Below are 22,075 nucleotides of genomic sequence, written 5' to 3'. Positions count from 1 at the left end.
CCATTAAAAATACTATTACTCCCTCCTGGGAACGGACCAGGCTGGGCGGCCTAGTCTCAGGACGAACTTACGTGGCCCCCCCGACAAGCTCCCCACTTACATGGTCTGCGATGGTGCGGCCGAGCTTATCCATCCTGGATCCTGCCTCAGCAATTTTCTTAGCAGCACTGATCACGTCTGAAGTATTTTTGAGTGGACCTTTTCCTCTGGAGAAAAGAGAACAGGGATCACTGCATATGACGCCCTTCATGGTGGGAGATGAATAGGAAAGAGCAGCAGGGTCCTGGCCACTGCGAGGCGGACCGGCACCGCTCACCGGGTGAAGTCCGTCATCTCCATCATGATCATGCACATCTGCTTGGCCAGCACGATGATGTCGTTGCCGCTGTCGTCCCACTTGGACACTTCGGCATCCAGCTTGCTCTTCTCCTCCTGGAAGCTGGCCACCTGTTCTGCGATCTTTGCTTTTTGCTCCTGGGGAAGCTGAGCCATGATTGCCTAAAATCAGAAGCCCAGAAAACTCTCACATAAAGAGAATATGAAGGTCTCCCTGTGCACTAGCTAAGAATATTTCCACCGAGCAATCTATGGCACAGGTAGGATAATGCTTTAATAGGTTTCATTTTGCCCGAAGGACCATTTCTTCTTCTGTACTGAAGTTTAGGGCAGCCTGAATTCCATCTTGCACTTTCAAGAGCAAGTTTTAGTGCGGAGGAAAACCACCTATCTGTGACCGGCTGACATGAAGCGTTGTGGCCACACCTGTGCAGGGACAGAACCTGCTTCGCTTGATGCTTTAGAAGTTCATCCTCCACCTCCTACCGTGGAGAGGGGGCTAATGCCGAAGTCCTCTCCTGGCGGGCATTTCCGGTGGCTGAAATACATCTCCAACTTTCCCAAGGTGAACTGGGAGTGGTTTTAGAATGTAAATTTTAAGGAAGGCAAAAGAGAACTTGCTGAGAATATGTGTTTTAGCTCCTGGCAGTGGCCTTTAAACCTTATCAAAGCAGCGCCTGGAGGCCTGTTGCCCACCTCAAGCTCCTTCCCTCAGCTTCCCAAAGTGCTCACGAGCAAGTGGGGCCTAGGCCTGCAGGCACAACTGCTGTTCACAATGCTTTCTAAGGAGTGAAAAAAGACTCCTTAGAAATATTTGTTGGAGTCCTCCCAAAAACAAATACTATTGATTGAAGATTTAATGACTTAAATGAATGCAATGGCTCTGATTTTCTTGAATGTACCACTGTTGTTTTTTAACCCATGAATAATGAAATAGTTCATATCCATGGTATCATTGAGATGGGCAAAGACAGCAATCTTTTTGGGATTTCACAGTCCTTTTAACAAACACCGCATTGACTGGATCCTTCCCTGCCACGGAGCTCTATCCTGAACCAAGCCCCAGGGCACAGCTGATCTCTTCCGGCCGCTCCCAGCTAAGGAGACGTTTTGGAGGAATCTACTACAACTGACCAGCAGGTGCCACAACGTAGGTTCTCTGGCAGCAGGACTGAAGTGAGAGAGGGGAGGAAATGGTGTTCTCAATACCGAAAGGGCTCTCCTGGAAAAGAAAAGGCCCCGGCCTGAGAGGGACAGGGGAGGCCTGAAGAACAGGGTTCTCTGACCCCTCACCCGGGCACTCTGGCCGGCTATCAGCTGGTCATCTTCGGTCTGGACGCTGGTCCTGCTCCTCGCATCGAAGTCTTCCGTCTCAAAGTCGGAGTCATCCAGCTCCTCCGGGGTCTATAAACAAGACAGAGACCCGGAGTCTGACGCACCCCTGGGCCTCCGGTTACCCGAGGCCTCTGGGCCCAGAGCCCCCAGGCGTGATGTACGGACACCCAGAACTCTGGACATTCTTATGCTGTACTCCAAACAGTGCGGTTAATAAACTTAAAATTGCTCATTATTCTTGAGTCCCTGCCTCACTGACACACATGTCGGGGGTCCTATCCACCACACAGTGGGCAAGGGCCGCATACCAACGCTTCCCAAAGGGCCTCAGGGTTTCTTTAGGGTGGCTGGGGCTTCGACTTCTACCACTAGGCCCGGATCTGTTTAACTGAAGGTTTTAACTGCTCACCAACTGCATCTTAAGACAAAAGTGAGAATTGCCCTGGGGTAGAACTTTCCCACTTTAAATCAATTAACTAATACTGGTGTTCTCTTAGGGTACAAAAGGCTGCTTTGAGTAAAACAAGGCAATGCATTTATGTGCGTGTTCATCAAAGGAGAAGAGTATGGCAGGTAAGGTCTGATTACTGGTCCTAGCTCTTTATGAAACAGTATCTTATTTTGCATAACCTCTAGCCTCTGGTGATGAGGTGCTGACTTGAAACATAACACCCTCTCCTGGAAGTTATCAGTAACAGGGCAGCGGGAGAAGGGGCGGGGCTGGCTCTTGGCCCGGCCAGCCTGTGACAGGAGGCCCATGGGGCCCGCCCCGCGTCTGCAGCAGGACCTGATCCAAGCCCAGCCCCACGGCCTGGGGGGAGACTCAGAGAGGTGGTGTGAGAAGGTACTGAAAACACCAAGAGTGCCTCGGGCCTGTTCTTCAGGGAGACGAGCTGAGGACAGCGGGGGTCTCACAAGCACCAGGGAGCCAGAGAGAACGGGTCAGGGTGAGACCCCGGAGCCCTCTGACCTGGCAGCGCTGAGCACTGTACCCCCATCGGCCATTTCAATCCTCGGGTCACAGACACTGAGCGTTTTGTGGAGCTTTCTCCAAGGCGTGCCCCCTAATACGACCTCCAATCCTGCACCACCCTTGACAGCCCACCACAGACCCAAGAACTGTTCTTGCCAAGAAACCAAATGCCACCCAGTCATTAGTTCACTGAGTATCCGTGTGCCAGGCACTGCTCTGGGCTCTGGAGGTACAGCGACTAAACAGACAAAATCCCTGTGCTCACATATGTTCTAATGGGAGAAATGAGTACAGACAAAATGGAAGTGAGTGGGCCGGTGTGCGGACAGAGCCCCCGGACAGCCTTGGGGAGCGGCTCTGCAGGGCGGTGGGACTGCGGGCGTCTGGGAGGGAAACCTGCTGAATTCAGGTGAGAGATGCTGGTGGCCTGGAGCAGGGTGGGGACGGTGTGCAGATCCTGTGACAGGATCTGCTGGTAGATCAGACGTGGGGTAGGAAACAAGAGGATTCGAGGGCGAACCCAAGGTTTGGGCCTAAGCAAGTGGAAGACAGCTGCCATCAACTGACACGTCGAAACTGGATGGCAAGGTCACTTTGGGGCATGATCAGCTCGAGGTGCCCATGTACCTTCGGAGAGTCAACCTCTTGATGGTTTTCTCACGTCTTTACACCCCACGGGAATGAGCCTGGTCAGAAGAGAGATGAGGTCAAGAACGCTGCCGCCGGGCACAGGGACGGCAAGAGGCAGGAAAGGTGAGGAGCCTGAGTCGGGGGCCAAGGGATTTTAAGACGGGAGAGATGACGGCATGTCTGTGTGCGTGGGAAGAGAGCTGGGCCAGGGCTGGGCCTCAGGCAGGCCGACCCTCCACACAGATGCAGCGGGGGCCCCGGTGCTGACGAGGCGCAGGCGCAGTGGCGGCTGCGGGGAGCAGGAAGGCAAGGAACATTCTGAGGCTCCACAGGCCACTGACAGTCCCGATTCAGTGACCCCAGCCAGGGTGGCCACACCTTTCTACACCATGCTCAGCAGAAGCAGATTTCACTATAAGGCAAATATAAGGACGTGAGGACAAAGGAGGCTCTGTTGATGAAACACAGACTCAAAGCTAAGCTACAGAAGGACTGAGGCAGGGACCCGAGGGGCTGAGTGAGGGTGACAGACGGGAGGACCGACCTCTGACCCCGCTGGAGGGAGGAGCTGACACAGGGACACTGCCCAGGGGACGACGCAGACGCTGGTGAGGACAGGCCCAGGGGAGGACAAGAGGGTGAGAGGCCGAGGCCTGGGGTTGTAGGGATGAGTCTTGAGCTTAAACCTTAAACACGACACGGCACAAGGAGCTGCAGCACGCCAGGCCTGCAGACCTCTCCTCTGGCCCTGCCCCCTGTCCCCTGCCCGCCCATGCCTCTGCCATAAACTGCTGCCTCCCTGGCTTCTGTCACACTGCACTTGGCCGGGCCCTGTGCTGAACACATTACATTTCATCTCAAAACATCACCCACCATCATCTCCATCTCTTTGAGAAGAAAACTGAGTCTCAGGGAGATGAAGGAATGTGCCTGGAGTCACAGCCAGACGAGGAATGCAAGCTGTCTGCTGACCCCAGGGTGGGCTTCCCTCAACCCTACCTGCTTCCCACAAGGGGATGCTGGCATTCGAAGCATCTACCAGACTGTCTGCAGTTTCAGGCCACTTAAATGCCCAAAGGCATTAACTGTACACACTCAATGATTCCTCTTTATCGATAAAATTTCTGGCTGTGTTCATTACCACTGGTACATGTGACCTAGGATCCCTTCACACCACTGACACGTGGTGGCTGGGTTTGACCTTATGTTGCACCAGGCCAGGCCTTGCTGAACATGGGTTCTTCTTGAGCACAGCAGCAGGGGTGAAGAAAACAAAAAGCTCCACCAGCTCACCGCCCCCACCCGCATGTACAGGTGACCGGCGCCTGCAAGAACAGCCGCAGCCCACCCCCAGTCCTTGAACAGCCCCCCTTCCTCCCCACCCCAGGAAGGAGGGCACTCTACTCTTGCCTAAGTGTATCTACACTGCATACAAAACGGGTCCAGCCTGATGCAACTGCCTGTATCCAGCTGACAAACCAGCTCGGTTCTGCAGGCTGTCAGACTTAGGGCGTAGAAAGTGGGACAAAATCCCTGCCTGCCTTGGGACGTGTGTCTAGCAAACCATGAAGGTATAAATGAAACTCCCCTGACCCAGCTAGACCTAAGTGCAGCAAAGCAGCCACCGACACAGCAAGCGGGCACTGCACTGCGCGGGGGCCGTGGGCCTGGGGGCAGCTCTGCACAGGCCCTGCTCTCAGTGTCCAGAGCAACACGCTTCTATTCAGAACAGCATGTGAGGATCAGCTGCTAAGAGAAACGCAGCTGTGGGACCCAGGCCCTGCCCCCTAGGGATGCACTCGGAGGGGCTGGTAGTCTTCCAAAACCCCTTTGTTTATGCCAACCCAAAGGGGGCCCTGGCCTTTCCTGCACTCTCAGAGCAGGTGGCACCTGCCTGCGACTACCAGGCGAGGGGTCAGTGCTCGGCTATGAGCTGGGGAGCAGAGGCAGGGGCTGCCCCTGCCCGTCCGTCTCACCCTGAACACACAGGGGTTCTAGCAGCCTCCTGCCTGCCACCCCTTCAAGGAGACGGATGCTCCATGTGAAGAGTAACTTGAACCTACGGGAAGGAAATACTCTTCTCTGAAATTAACTTAGGAGTCTCTGTTTTCTATAGTTTCCCTTCACCTCACACGGAAGCCTCTTATTTATGGTATCCGTCTGAAACTAAATAGCCAACTCATACTAGCTCCCCTTCTCAGCCCAAGTTTGGGCTCTAACTTGCAACTAAAAGACATTTTAGACAATGTAATTAAATATATCTCATTCTAACAGCTTTTACATTCATGGTCTGAATATACTGTCACTGCATCTGCTGACTCCAGTATGATGCACGGCTCAAGTTTAGCAAATGATAAGAAAGAAGCCGTTAAAACGTCTGAAGCACAGTCACTCACCCTTATCATCAGCACTGCTTTCCTGATGTCCCGGATGCCGTCATACACCAGGCGGGAGGCATCAATGAACTCGTTTTCATCCATGGGCTGGGCGGGGTCGGAGCTCAGCGCTTCCACGGCTGCTTCCACTTGCTCGGTGAAACGTGGCATGACTGCGGGGGAGGGGCGGGGCAGATCCGCGGGCCTGGAGACACCGTCACTCTCCCGGGCCCTAAATCCCTCAGCCAGACAGAGGCGAGGAGTACAAGGGAGAGTCTCTGCGCCTACCTATGTGGAGTGTTTACATTTGAAATAAATTAAATGCTGTATTTTACAAAGACTTGAAATACATTTTTGTCTCTGACCAGATTCCGCACTACAGGATTTGGATGGTTAAGAACCTGAAACGAGATCACCGTGAAGCGTTGCTTAAAGAAAAGGGCCCTCCTTCGGCTAGTATTCAGTCACTGAAAGGAGACTTCCCTCAGAAGTTCATGTTAGATTGTGTGTTGGGAATCATTCCCATCATTAACCATGGGACAAACAGCAAAGACATGTGTTTGCAAGGCCTTAATTTGGCCCAACAACTACTCCCAAGCCTGGGTTCCACCAGAGCTCTTAAGACCTAAACTGAGTCCTGGCCAGCTCCTTCCCAGCCGCAGGGCCGGCACCCAGTGGACGATGCGGCCTGCCCGGCTGCGGGGTGTGGGGAGCAGGGGAGGGGGGTCCCCACCTGTGTTGGAGAGCAGCTTGGTGGCTTCCAGCACCTTCTCTGTGTAGACGCCCGGCTCGTAGTTGTCCATCTCCGAGGTGACTACGTGAACGACCCGGGCTGCCCGGCCTCGGATTGCGCCAGCTGTGCGGTCCAGCCCATCCACGTCTTTCTCTTGCAGAGCGATGACGCACTTGTTCACATCTTCCAAAATGTGATTCTCTGAGGGAGAAACAGCTGAATGAGGAGGGGGACCTTCTGCCGGGACAGATCCTCGGTCGCCACCGTCCATCCACCGCGCGCTCGCTCTGTGGGCGATCCCGCCAAAAGCACTTTTACCGGAGAGACCAGACTGACTGTCCCGCAGAAACTCAACCTATAATCACCTCCAAGAATAACAACCTTCATTCCAGGTTTACAAAAAGAAAGATGCCCATCTTTAAGCCATAGCTGTCCTGTAAGTCAAATCACAGGAACCGTAATAACTTCTTTACCATAAACTCACTGACCTTATGTCCTTAAGTCTAAATTGGAAGAAAAGTTACACTGGAAGGCTTTTATCTTCCCAGGTCCCCACCCCTCCATTCGGTACCTCTCAGTGGTATCCAATCTACCCATGAAGCCAGGACAGTCTGAGGGGAAGGTGCTGGAAAGCAGGTTGAGGCCTCCTCTGGAAGGCGCTGAGGGGGCCCAACCGAGGCACGTGCGGAAACCCCTGAATCCCGTCAGGCTGACAGGTAACTACTACCGGTCATAGAGCTGGGTTTGGAGGGCCCACCCAGATGTCTCTCCTCAAAGCAACACGCTTGACACTGGATTTCAGGAACCTGGGGCAAGGAGTCTGCTTCAATCTCACCGACACCAGCAAAGCAGAAGAAAACAAAATGTCCACGAGCAGCACAGCCTATAAACTGCAGGCACTGCACAGCCACAGAACCGGATGGGGCTGATCTGTAGGGGCAGGCCCAGAATGGGAAAGAGAGTATTTCTTACTCAACCAGAGCTGCAGTAACTGCCAGCACACAGCCCAGCTCCGTGGGGTGGGCGGGCAGGAGACACAGAGGCAACTTCCTTGTGCTCAGAAAGCAGCTTTCTTCAAGACGTGTAAGAACTCTCAGAGAAGCTGAGACACGCTCACGCCTTTAAAGCAACAGAGCAGCTGGCACAACAGGTTAAGGACTAACGGTCCCTCTGGAAGGGCCAGTGCAGTGGGAGCAAATACCATCTGTTTAAGAAACACATCTGGTCATTTTTCTTGCCATCCCTGGCTACCCTGTGCTTTTAACATGTCATTACCCAGGACTGGTTCCTGATTTAATCTGATTTCACAAGGCCACCACCCCTTCCTCCCAGCCATACACAGTTAGGTGACATGTGATGGTGTCTGGAAGGAAGGGAAAGAGCACCACCTCGTCAAACACCCACAACAGGGGAGTGGCTACAGTGATCTTCCTCCTCTTGAGGGGGGCCAGAGGCATGTGGTGTTCAGCAGATCTAGCAAAGAACAGAGTGACCAAAATGCCCGGCCTTTGGGCTTCAGGTTCCCAGGGGCCCAGAACCAGTGCCCTCCTCTCCGCAGACACCAAGAAACTGCAGGGAGGCACGGACTCTATTCGGGTCTCTTAGTGCTGAGAGCTCAGGCGTAATGGAATAAGATGAAAAAAAAAACATCACAATGACAGACAAGTGAGCACTGAAAGTGACCTGGTGAAAACATCTTCCATGAAATTAAACAAACACACTCTCACCATCTAATTAGCAACTGTGGGCTTTGGTATTTACCCAAAGGAGTTGAAAACTTATGTCCACATAAAAACCTGCACAAGTGTTGGTAGCAGCTTTACTGGAAAGCAACTATAATGTCCTTCAGTAGATGAAGGGACAAACTGTGGTACACTGTGACGACAGAGTATCACAAGGACTAAAAAGAAAGGAGCTAGCAAGCCATGAAAAGACATGGAGAAACCTTTACTGCTTATTACTAAGTGAAAGACGTTAGTCTGAAAGGGCTGCCTACTACATGATTCCAACTATATGACATTCTGGAAAAGGCAGTAAAAAGGTAAGTGGCTGAAGGGAGGAGGGATGAATAGGGGGAGCACAGAGGATTTTAAGGGCAGTGAATAGTCTATATGATACTGGAATGATGGACCCATTTGTCCAAACCCATACTGTCCACCACCGAGAGCAAACAGCACCGTACATCAGGCTCTGGGTGGTGGCGACGTGGCAGTGTGAGGGTGTTGACAGCTGTAACAAATGCAGCCCTGTGGAAGCGATGCTGCTCACGGGGCAGATGGTGCATGTGTGGGGACCAGGGACACGTAGGAAACCTGTGTAGCTTCCTCTTATTTTGCAACAAACCTAAAATTGCTGTAAAAGCCTTTAAAAATAGGTAAGTAGGTAGATAGGTAGGTAAACAGATAAAACATCTTTCCAGGGAAAGCCAGAATATGGTAAGAATTCCTATTATAGAAGAGGAAAATGAATTACCATAAGATCCAAGACCGTAATTTAGTATCTACTAGTTTAACAATTAGAAGATTTGCTAAGGTTTACACCATTTGTACTATTTAACAAGAAAAAGTATTACACTTTCTACATAAACCAATATTAGAGGGAGACATTTGAACCAATTGTAGTATATGAATAAATGGATTTGGAGACCACCCAAAAGCACCTCTTATATAGAAACCCTCTAAAGTTAATCTAAACAGTGCCTGCCCACCATGCTAGGCTTTGGGTTAAGAACTGCTGCTTTTACTGAATCTAACACAGCAGTTTACACTTATATCACTGAGGAAAGAAAAGAAGTTAAGAGAAGATATTTCTAACTAAACTAAACTATGAACCAATGTTCTCTCATGTCATCAATTTTAAGACCATCCCTATTTCAGGATTGTTAATACATGGGGGAGAAACACATACCTTAGAGTCAGTGAAGTGCGGCACTCCTTCGTGTTCATTAAACAGAAGTCTCCCGAACTTCCACCAAGGAAGTAAACCTTTTGCCTAGATACCTACATTTTTAAGTCAACTTAAGATTTTCTTGAATTCACTTCTTCCAGATGTCCCCAACCAGCGAAGGCTTTGCCGCTCTTCAGCACCTATTTCAGGACCCTCAGGTAATATTCTCCACCCTCACTGAACAGCTGTCACCAGGAATGCCCCGGCCAAGGCCACCGCATACTCAGGACACGCACCAATCCTGCTCTCTACGCTTGAGTCCCAGGGTGAGGTGAGTTTCCACCCACCATGTGCAAACACGGGCGGGAGGTCTGGAGGTACCCACAATAATTTAACCATAAACTACTTTACCTTTAGCTGAATTTCAAAGAAAACTCAGCATGGATCCAGTAGACACACCAGTCTCTACCAATTAAGGACTCTGTGTAACACCTAAGAGTGGTACACTCTTTTATAATTTAATTTAATTACTTCCCAATCAGACCCAATTATTTAGGCATACTGACACTTGAGAAAGAGTTCAAATAACCACTCTTAGGTGTTGCCCCAAAACCTACAGTCTTAATTTGTAGGTGTTTCTGATAGGAAACACCAACACACACACCAAGCTATCTACAAGAGATATTATGGACAATATTGTATTTACTTTTCATTTGAAGACCTTCCCAGGTCTACCTCTAGAGATCTACCTCGTCCATTTGAATGGCTGCATACTACCCTATTAAAAAGATGGAAGGGCCCTAATTCATTTCTCTGGTCTTCCTTTAGACATCTTGGTTGCAGTAAACATCCTTGTACAGGCGTTTTGGCAAACTTTTGTGTACATATCCCTGAGAAAAACTTCTAGCATTGGGATTGCTAAGTCAAAGGCATATATATTTAGTAGCTGTATGGTACCTAACTGCCCTCCAGGAACAAAGCCAACTGGAGTTCTCCAGCAAGGCTGCCTGAACTTGCACTTCAATCCACGATGCATAACAGGGCCCATTCCATGTCCCCTTTATTCTGGATCTCTTTATTGGTGCAACCTTATGCACACATAGGAGACGATAATATTAACACTATATAGGGGACGTGATCTGTAACAGAAAATATATAGTAGTCATTTTTTTCAAAAAACATTAATTAATGAGGGAACGGGGCACAGAAGTATTGAGTGAGTTGCCCAAGTTCACAGCAGGTGGGCATGGGAGTCAGAAATCAAGCCTCACTTCACCACGACCTTATCTTCAGTTTTGCATTTTTTGCTATGAGACACTGAAACAAAAATTAGGTATAATAACCCTTTATTTAATTACTTCCCAATCAGACCCAATTCTTTAGGCATACTGACACTTGAGAAAGAGTACAAATTACCACTCTTAGGTGTTGCCCCAAAGTATCTAGTTCAATATGTTACTGTTTCCAAGAGTATTTGGTAACGAAATGTAACAAACCCAATTAGAAGCACTCTAACCAACCACTTGGCATCTTTAAAAAGAAGGGAACCCAAAAGTTCCACATATAAGCAGGTTAAATGAATCAGAAAATAAATTGTATCTCCATGAAAAAGGGTATCAAATACAATTCAAATGAAATTCAATGAGTCTTTATCACTTAGATAAATTTTAAACCACTGTCCTTAAGGGAATCAGTCAATGTAAATATACTTGTGTTTTGACAAACACTTCCCAGTACCCTAAACCATTGCCAATATTTTACAGGGCAACATTCTGAAACAGCATAGCTTGGGGAAAAGGAGCTCCCATTCCCTCTTCCCTGGGGGAGGCATGCATATCCCTCTATTTCCAAGTGCCACTGTCTCTTCTTACATACACAGTGACACAGGTTCCCTGTCTTGCAGCCTCATGACACACTGCCCTCAGGAGCTTGGTGGCTTACCCAGGTTGTACACCAGATGACCATTCCTTCTGAAGCCATACATGCTGGGTGTGACTGTGGTAAGTATGAGGGAACTTCTGCAGCCAATGGGACAGAATCCAGGAACAACAGAGAGAAGGCAGCAAAGAGTCCTCTCAGTTTACTCCCTAAATAACTTGCCCTTGGATGGGTTCTCGGCAAGTAGGCAGGGCTACAGCAAATATCCAGGCCCCATGGATTCCAAGAGGAAATCGGAAGGTGGAAAATCACTCCTGGAAATGTTCCACAAAACCTACCACACTGCCAAAGGCCCAAGAATATAGTAGGAAACAACTCCACCGAGTCAAGCAGCAGCCTTACTTTTTCATCTAGCAAAACTTCATGAAGCCCACCAGCCTTAAATCCCCCTTGCCTAGAGGCCCCTCCTCAGAAACCTTACCGAGGGGACTACCTGAACGCTGCTGTGCCTCAGGGCAAGAGGGAACTGGCAAAGGGGGCAGAGAAGGGCAAGGCCACAATGTGGCTTTCTGTCTAAAGACTGCCGTGACCGCTGTCCTGGACGTGGCTCTCCAACCCACAGTGCGCATCCAGAGATGCTGTGAGCTGCCCAGGACAGGGGGGTCCTCTCAGTGACAGCCAGCCGCTTCCCTCCTGAGGCTGAGTGCCAGATGACACGGGGAGACTGTTCAGTCCCCCCACGTGAGAAGTGCTAGAGCTGCCTAGGGTGAGGCAGGGGTGTGCGGGCACAAAGGAGGCTGAGGGCTGGAGGCGACCAGGTCAGCCCAGGGCAGCTCTGCACAGGCTTCTGTGCACCTCTTCCCTTGACCCCATGACGCTGAGGCACACCATAAAAATCAGAGGAATTGTGAATACGAGCCTTGTGCTGCTAATTATTTAATTACCTGACATTGCTAAGCTTAGCAAACACACTAGAATCCTAAAATTCAGATGCTCTGAAAACACCACCGACTTTCTGACTCAGAGAACTGTTCGGTGTTTTTATTTGCTGAACACAAACTGTCTAAACTCCTTTCCATCAAGTCAACCCTTGTACTTTCCCATGTTTGCATAAAAATGGAACATACTCACTAGACAAAAGCGTGTCTGTTAAACAATTTGATTTCTCTTTACCATTCTTTGGTTCAACGTAATACACCCTAAAGATACTGCCTGGATCCCACTAAATGCTACTGCAGAATCATTATTGTTCTCTGATTTGAAGAATGCTACACGTGGGTATCTGATTCTATCACATTTTATTTTGCTGTAAGAAGGGCTGAAAATACCTTGAGACCAAGCCTGAGCTAAACCCAACCTAACCACAATAAGTTTAGGAATGTAGTATGTCTTTGGAGGGGGGCTTTGCATTTAGATTTCAGAATTTGTTGTTTGCTTAAAAGTATGCTGTGATGGTAGAATGTTTTTCTCTGAACCTATGAAAAAGAATAACTCAGTACTTCAGTGGGGAAAACAACAGAAGGCCGAGATTTCCCAAAAAAGCCATTGCTGCATTTCTAGCACCTGCAAAGATGTGCTTGCAAATAGGTTTTTGTTTTAAGGCACCGGCACCTGCAATTTGCGTCCTGCAGCAGCAGGCTTCACCCCACTCTTTTTGTAGTTTATGGATTGCCTGCTCCCCACTCTCCCAAGCAGAGCCAAAGCTACCAATCCCAAGGAGAGCAGGCAGAGACGGGAACATTGGCATGCGGAACACACTGTCACCTTATATAGGTCACCGCTGGAGGACTGTGCTGTGCATGTACTGAAGCCCCGCTTCTGTTTCAAGCCCCATTGCCACTCACATCTCCCACATTCCAGCCTGTGGTTCCCTGGGGTGACAGGTAGTTTCAGCCCTATAAGTACTTGCCGCTGACTCTGCCCACAGCCACTGGCCTCAGGAAGCCTGGCACCTCCAGGGAGAAAGCAATGCAGCCCAGGGCAGCAGAGGCCCCATTAAAACAGAGAATGCATTTATACTTGCTCAGTTCTAAGGAGATGGATTGAAATTTATCTCTGTGTGATAAACAGTGAATTGCAGTTGACAGACATTTTCTATATGAGTGCAATTTACTATGTCATTACCAGTTTTTGTTTATATAACGAAATCAACTGTTTTTGTGAGGTGAATTATCCAGATTTATTTTTTGCAAGTTCATAATTAAATGGCACTTAAATATTTCCTCTGTTTTCTATCTGTGTATCATGCACACAGAGTCTTTCAAAAAGTAGACAGTAAACTATGATCATTTCTGAGGAAAAGAAAGGGAGAAGCTTTCCAAGAAGGGAAAAAAATTATTTTACAAAAGAAACGAAAGGTGATGGTGTTGAGAGTCCCTTCTTCTAAGTTCCACAAGCTCATAACAAATAACCACAGGCTCTCCAGGACACAGGCCAAGGTTGTTTCTAAACACAACAGCAGCCAGAGCAGTGAATGGTTAATGGGGCTGTGTAGGTCATAGTTGCAAGACCTTCCTCTACACCAACAGGGAAAAACCTCTGCCAACCAGCTTTCGAATTCAGGCTTCTAAGATGAGACCAGCCCCACCTCCCACTGTGCAGGAGTCAGTAGTAGCTTTCTTTTTGTTTTTTAATTAAAATGAAAACCAGCACATTATTATTGCTAGAATAATTTACCTGCCCAGATCTGGGGGTGTTTTGATTGTCCATTATTGTAACTTGAAAGAAAGTAATTATGTGCATCCTCACATGCTTCTCTGGAGAAGCAGCTGATTACCTGAGACAGCCAGGAAGTCATCGATGGAAGTAATATCATCGACAGCATCTGTGAGAACACGAACTTGTTTTTCCCACTGTTCTTTAAAAAGATCCATGTTCTCTTGAGCCAGTTTACTCTGTGGTTTTGCTGCTAAAGCCAATGCAGCATTGATAACCTGCAAACACAGTAAAGTTTACTGTCTGCTCTTTCAGTCATGAAAATAACCTCAGTGGGACAGCTGGGTCAGAAGAACGGCCACAGCTTTGTCTCACATGCGATCACAGGGATACACGACACCACACGTTCCACCATAAACACAGATTAAGTAGAAGGCGTTTTATCTGTGAATGTAGAAGCAATACATTTGAAATACAAAAATACAGCAGAACAGTGAAACTGAACAACTGCAAACAAATAAAAGTATCTCTTAATCTCTCCACTGTGGCAGCAACTCTTTACACAGTTTGGACATTACATTCCCAGCTATTTTTCTCTTCAAATACACACTCACGTATGCATGTGGAAAATACAACTAGAATTATATGCTATATAAAACTATCTTATTTCATTTAAATACTCCATATCATTAAATATATGCTAAAAACACCAATTGTTCATCATTCCATTTTATGAACATATCAGTATTTTCCTATTTGTAGAATATCTAGGTCTGTTCTAGCTGCCCACTATTCTTAATAATCTTGTGACTAACATTTGACATTTCAGGTTCTCAGTATACTATCAAAATACATTTCTGAAAAATAAATTTTTTCCAATTCTGAGCATTTTTTTCTGAGGCATAAAGTGTAAAACTTGATAGGTTTAAAAAGCAATTTCTTTTAAAAGAACAGCTTTATTGAGATGTAATTTACATACCAAACAGTTCACTCACTTAAAATGTACATAATTCCATGGTGTTTAGTACATTCACAATTGTGCAACCATCACTACAGTCATTTTGAAAACATTTCCATCACCCCAGAAATAAACCCCTTGTCCATGAGCAGTCACTCCCCATTTCGTTCAACATCCTTTAACCCAATCTCCAGGCAATCACTAACTTAACTTTGTCTTTAATGGATTTGCCTATTCCAGATATTTCATATATACACAATCACATTATGTGGATTTTTGTAACTAGCTTCTTTCACTTAATGTTTTCAAGGTTCCTCCACACTGATGAATGTATTAGTATTTCATTCCTTTTTATAGACAAATAATGTGTCACTGTATGGATGTGCCACATTTCATTTATCTGCTGATCAGTTTGTGGACACTGGTGTTGTTTCCACTTTTTGGCCATTATGAATAATGCTGCTGTGAACATTCATATATATGCTTCTCTGTTTTCATTATTCTGGGGCATAAAACTAAGAGTGGAATTACTGGGTTATATGGTTAACTTTATGTTTAACTTTTTGAAAACTGTCAAACTGTTATCCAAAGCACCTGAACCATTTTACATTCCTACCAGCATGTATATTTGTTTCCCCACATCGTCACCAACATTTAAAAAAAAATATATCCATTCTAGTGGGTGGGAAGTGGTAGTATCATGTGGTTTTGACTTGCAATTCCCTGATGGCTCATGATGTTGTACACCTTTTCATTTGCTTATTGACCATTAGTATATATATATTCTTTACAGAATGTTTACTCAGCTCCTTTGATGTGTTTGTTGAATGAGTAAACAATGAAAACATTATGAAAATGAACTCAGAGAATGATTAATAAGATTTCTAGGTACATGGTGCTTATGGATTATTAGAAATGAGTTATGTTTATAATAATGTAATCTGGAAGGGAAGCAAAAACAAGAGGAAGCTGGTGTTGATAGAATAGAGATATGGATGAGGCAGAAAAATTGTTATCATAGAGGCATTTGGCCATGTAAACCTGAGGGAAGGAGTGTGGAATTTTTTAAAAATTAGAACCACATGCCTTCAAGTGATGTGGTAATTCCCAATAATGTTATATAATCCCAATAATAATGTTCATAATAATGAACTTAGCCCCCAAAAGACCCACTACACTGGTGCAACTGTTCTTCATCCCTCCTAAGCAATTATAGATTCATAGGCACAAGGCACCAGGCCATCTCAGTTATTAATTAATAGCCCACTACTTTCAAAAGCATACTGGATAAAAAAATTATTTGGAAGAAGAGAGAGCCCATCTTTCTCATGTATTATACTGTAGTATCCTCTATTTCCACCACTTCAAGGTTTGCTCTTTTCCTTTTTTCTTCTTGCCATTCATTTCCCACTGGTGGTTCACCATTGTGGACAACTCTTCATTAATTCGCTCACTAACTCACTAATGAATCAGAGTAGAGCTAGACCTTATAGGAGTATTTGGCTGAAGAAACATTTACTAAGAAAGCCAAGTAAACACGGACAGGGAACTAATTTATGTTTTGACTAAGATAATTTTCCATTAAAACTGCTTTCTTTGTTCTGTAATATATCTTATACAGTAAAATGGAGGAAAGGCTCCTCATCTAAGTTTAACTTTCTCATTTTCAGTACAAAAGTGTTTAACAAAGGACAACTATGAATTACTTCTGATGACTCTTGATAAGTTAGAAATAGAAAGATATTTAACATACTACTTGAAGTAATCATCCAATATGATACACAGTGGGGAAACTCTATAATCATTTATCTTAATAATCAAGATACTGATCGGAATAGCTATTATTATGATTAGTTAAATAATAATGTAACAGTCTTTCTAGCAATGGAAATAATAGAAAAATCTGTTAGGAAGAGAACACCAAAATTACTTTTCACTGCAGATGATCTTTGTTTATCTAGAAAATTGAAGTGAATCAACTAAAAAAATTCTTGAATTAGTAAGAGTTCTTAAGGTAGCTAGAGACAATATAAATACATCAAAATCATAGGCTACGTAAAATTAGAATATAAAATGAGGGAAGTGTCACATCTTCATGAAAGCAATTAAAGTTCCCATGTGGAATTAAATCTGTAAATAAACCTAAAGGACTGAAGTAACAAAAAGTGACTAAACTTTTCTGTGGCATTTAAAAATACCTGAAGAAAAAGAAATATTGTGGAGAGAGGCTTAAACATGGCGGCATGAGAGGTGAGACAGAAACCTCCTCCCAAAACCACATACAATATGAAAATATAGCAAACACATCTAATCCTGAAAGAGCAACAGGAAAGAAGGCTGTAGCAGACTGCCTACACCTGGGGAAAACAGCACACCTCAAGTAAAAGGGTAAAGTACCAAAGTCATGATCCAGAGGGACCCAAGCCCTTCCCCCATGCCAACTCACCAGAGGGAGGAAGAAAAATGGAGAGGGGAAGGGGTGGAAGCCTAGGACTGCTGAACAGTCAGCTCTGGAGATCTGCTCTGGGAGCACCAACCTACATTACATGATGCTCTGGAGATTAGTGGGGTTGGAAAACTAAGATAGGCAGAATACTTGCAGAGACTGAGATTCCAGCCACTTGTAGAAAACAGGTATCCACAACTGGCTGCTCTGGGACAAAAGAAAGGGAGGCAGTCTGAGAGACTTCCTAACAGTGAGAGGGCTGCAAAAGGGGCAGGGATTGCACAGAGCTCAGGAGAAAGGACAGGTGGACAAAATGGTCAGGTCACAGTCTGCCCAGCAGGTTGGGAAATATCAGGAGCTTCAGGCGCTCCATCCCCCTGGCTAGCCATGCAGCTCTGAGGTCCCCGACCATGATACACAGCCTGCTGCACCTTCCTCTCAGCTGGCACCAGCTCGCAAAACGGCAGCCCCTGACATTAAGCCAGACCAGATACAGGGCAGCCCAACCTATGGTGGCTGCAAAATCAAAGCATACAGACTCTTCCCTGTGCTCTCAGCCCATTGGCCATGGCAGGGGAGGTAGGCACTGCAGCCGGGAAGCAGGAAAGACCTTTTTCCTCCCTACAGGAACCAGCACCACTTGCCTGCAACCCCAGCCATCACTCCAGGGACTGAGCAGCTCCAGAGAGTAGACCTTCTGGGCACTAGAGGGCGCCACCTACAAATATGAAACGTCAAAGGAACCTGGTTCAAACGAAAAACCTACAAACTCCAGAAAGAGGACCAAGTGAAACTGAACTTATCAATCTTCCTGAAAGAGATTTCAAAATAAAAATCATAAACATGTTCAAGGAACTACAGAAAAATATTCAAGACCTCAGGGAGGAATTTAAGAAAAAGACAGAAACTGAATAATACAGTATCTGAAATGAAACATACAATGGAGTGATTTAAAAGCAGATTAGATGAAGAAGAGGACACAGTAAATGAAATAGAAACTAGAGAACAGAAATAAAAAGAAGCTGAGGCACACAGAGAAAAAAGGATCTCTAGGAATAAAAGAATATTGAGAGAACTGTGTGATCAATCCAAACGGAACAATATTCGCATTACAGGGGTACCAGAAGAAGAAAAGAGAAAAAGGGATAGAAAATGTCTATGAGGAGGTAATTGCTGAAATCAGTCTGGGGAGTGAGATAGTCTCTCAGGCCATGGAAGTTCACAGATTAACGCAAGGAACCCATGGAAGACAATAACGAGACATATAATAATTAAAATGGCAGAGATCAAAGACAAGGACAGAGTATTAAAAGCAGCGGGAGAGAGAAAAAAGATCAAATAAAAAGGAAAACCCATCAGGCAATCATCAGATTTCTCAACAGAAACCTTACAGGCCAAAAGGATGTGGCATGATATTTAACGCCATGAAGCAGAAGAGCATCTAATGAAGAATACTCTACCTGGCAAGATTATCATTTAAATTTGAAGGAGGGATTAAACAATTTTCAGATAAGCAAAAGCTGAGAGAATGAACCTCCCACAAACCATCTCTACGGTATATTTTGGAGGGACTGCTCTAGATGGAAGTGTTCCCAAGGCTAAACAGCTGTCACGAAAGGAAATAAAACAACAGTAAAGAAAGTAGACGAATTAATTACTAAGCAAATGCAAAATCAAATCAACTACCCCCAAAGTCAGTCAAGGGATAGACAAAGAGTACAGAATATGATACCTAATATACAAAGAATGGAGGAGGAAAAAAAAAGGAGAAAAAAAATTTAGCATGTGTTTGTAATGGTGTACTAAATAAATGAGTTAAATTAAACTGTTAGATAGTAAGGAAGTTACCACTGAACTTTTGGTAATGACGAATCTAAAGCCTGCAATGGCAGTAAGTACATACCTATCAATAATCACCCTAAATGTAAATCATCTGAATACAACAATCAAAAGACACACAGTCACACTGTATGGATAAAAAAAAGAGACCCATCTATCTATCTTTTCAAAGGATCAGCCTTACTTTAGTTTATTTATGTTGGCAGTCTTATGGGTATGTTATCTGTATTGTTGTGGTAGCCAGGTAAAAAACACTATAACTTAAGGTTTTATATGACTGTACAACTAGCAATAAACTGGAAACAAACAAACAAACAAACAAAAAGAGACCCATCTATATGCTGCCTACAAGAGACTCACTTCCAACCCAAAGACATACACAGACTAAATGTGAAGGGAAGGAAAAAGATATTTCATGCAACTAATAGGGAGAAAAAAAACAGGAGTTGCAGTACTTGTATCAGGCAAAATAGACTTCAAAACAAAGAGTAACAAGAGGCAAAGAAGAACATTACATAATTATAAAGGTCATTCCAACAGGACATAATCATTATAAACATCTATGCACCCAACACAGAAGCACCTACATATGTGAAACAAATACTAACAGAATTAAAGGGGGAAATAGAATGCAATGCATTTGTTTTAGGAGACTTCAACACTCCATTCACTCCAAAGGACAGATCAAATAGACAGAATATAAGTAAGGAGGTGGAGGCACTGAACAACATGTTAGAACAGATGGACCTAACTGGCATTTGCAGAACACTCCACCCAAAAGCAGCAGGATACACATCCTTCTCAAGTGCACAAGGAACATTTTCAAGAGCAAATCATATACTAGGCCACAAAAAAAGCCTCAGCAAATTCAGAAGGATTGAAATTGTACAAACTAGCTTCCCATACCACAGAGGTATGAAACTAGAAGTAAATTATGCAAAGAAACCAAAAAAGCCCACAAACACATGGAGGCTTAACAACATGCTCTTAAATAATCAATGGATCAATGACCAAATAAAAAGAGAGATCAGGCAATATACAGAGATAAATGAAAACAACTCAACAGTCCAAAAACCTGTGGGATGCAGTGAAGGCCATTCTAAGAGGGAAGTATATTGCAATACAGGCCTACCTCAGGAAAGAACAATCCCAAATGAACAGTTTAAACTCACAATTAATGAAACTAGAAAAGGAAGAACAAATGAGGCCCAAAGTCAGTAGGAGGAGGAACATAATAAAGATTAAAGCAGAAATAAATAGAATCGAGAAGAATAAAACAATAGAAAGAATCAATGAAAGCAGGAGTTGGTTCTTCGAGAAAAAAATCAAAATACATAAACCCCTTGCCAGACTTATCAAGAAAAAGAGTCTACACACATAAACAGAATCAGGAATGAGAAAGGAAAAAATCACTATGGACACCACAGAAATACAAAGATTTCTTAGAGAACACTATGAAAAATTATATGCTAACAAATTGGATAACCTAGAAGAAATGGACAATTTTCAAGAAAAATACAACCTTCTAAGGCTAACCCAGGAAGAAACAGAAAATCTGAACAGACCAGTTATCAGCAACGAAATTTAACTGGTAATCAAAAACTACCTAAGAACAAATAACCTGGACCAGACAGCTTCACTGCTGAATTTTATCAAACATTTAGTGAAGACCTAATACCCATCCTCCCTAAAGCTTTCCAAAAAGTGGTCTATGAAGCCAGCATCACTCTAATACCAAAACCAGGCAAAGATACCACAAAAAAAGAAAATTACAGACCAATATCCCTGATGAACATAGATGCAAAAATACTCAACAAAATATTAGCAAATCAAATTTTAAAAATACATCAAAAACATCATACACCATGATCAAGTAGGATTTATTCCAGGAATGCAAGGATGGTTCAATATTGAAAAATCCATCAACATCACACACCACATCAACAAAAAGAAGAACAAAAACAACATGATCATCTCCATAGATGCTGAAAAAACATTCAACAAAATTCAACATTCATTCATAATAAAAATTCTCAACAAAATGGGTATAGAGGGCAAGTACGTCAACATAATAAAGGCCACATATGACAAACCCACAGTCAAGATCATACTTAACAGTGAGAAGCTGAAAGCTTTTCCTTTAAGACTGGGAACAAGACAAGGATGCCCACTCTCCCCACTTTAATTCAGCATAGTTCTGGAGGTCCTAGCCATGGCAATCAGACAACACAAAAGAAATAAAAGGCATCCAGATTAGTAAGGAAGAAGTTAAACCTGTCATTGTTTGCAGATGACGTGATATTGTAGACAGAAAACCTTAATCCACTCCAAAACTACTAGAACTAATAACTGAATTCGCAAAGTTGCAGGACACAAAATCAAGTACACAGAAATCTTTTGTGTTCCTATACACTAATGATGAACTAGCACAAAGAGAAGTCAGGAAAACAATTACATTCACAATTGCATCAAAAAGAATAAAATACCTAGGAATAAACCTAACCAAGGAAGTGAAAGACCTATAGTCTGAAAACTACAAGATACTAATGAGAGAAATTAAAGAAGATACCAATAAATGGAAATACACCCCATGCTCATGGATAGGAAGAATTAATATTGCCAAAATGGCCATCCTGCCTAAAGCAATCTACAGATTCAATGCAATCCCTCTCAAAATACCAAAAGCATTCTTCAACGAATTAGAGCAAATAGTTCTAAAATTCATATGGAACCACAGAAGACCCCAAATAGCCAAAGCAATCCTGAGAAGAACAAAGCTGGGGGATTGCACTCCCTGACTTTAAGCTCTACTACAAAGCCACAGTAATCAGGACAATTTGGTACTGGCACAAGAACAGAACCATAGATCCATGGAACAGAATAGAGAGCCCAGATATAAACCCAAGCATATATGGTCAATTAGATACAATGGGGAAATGACAGCATCTTTAACAACTGGTGTTGGCAAAACTGGACAGCTACATGTAAGACAATTAAACTGGATTACTGTCTAACCCAATACACAAAAGTA

General features: G+C 44.6%; 1 protein-coding gene across 1 annotated transcript in view; it reads right to left on the bottom strand.

Moving 5' to 3' along the window:
• CTNNA1 (catenin alpha 1) overlaps positions 1-22,075 on the bottom strand; it is a 218,260-nt gene that overhangs the window by 3,404 nt on the left and 192,781 nt on the right. The window contains exons 11-16 of the mRNA XM_036897096.2: positions 13,923-14,079; positions 6,383-6,583; positions 5,671-5,822; positions 1,630-1,740; positions 317-498; positions 101-206 (exon numbers count right to left, since the gene is read on the bottom strand). Coding sequence (XP_036752991.1) covers positions 101-206; positions 317-498; positions 1,630-1,740; positions 5,671-5,822; positions 6,383-6,583; positions 13,923-14,079 — 909 coding nt within the window. The remainder of the gene's footprint in view (positions 1-100; positions 207-316; positions 499-1,629; positions 1,741-5,670; positions 5,823-6,382; positions 6,584-13,922; positions 14,080-22,075) is intronic.

This window comes from Manis pentadactyla, chromosome 13 (genome assembly GCF_030020395.1).
Source record: "Manis pentadactyla isolate mManPen7 chromosome 13, mManPen7.hap1, whole genome shotgun sequence".
In the NCBI taxonomy this organism is placed as follows: domain Eukaryota; kingdom Metazoa; phylum Chordata; class Mammalia; order Pholidota; family Manidae; genus Manis; species Manis pentadactyla.
This window is presented reverse-complemented; position numbering and strand designations above follow the sequence as displayed.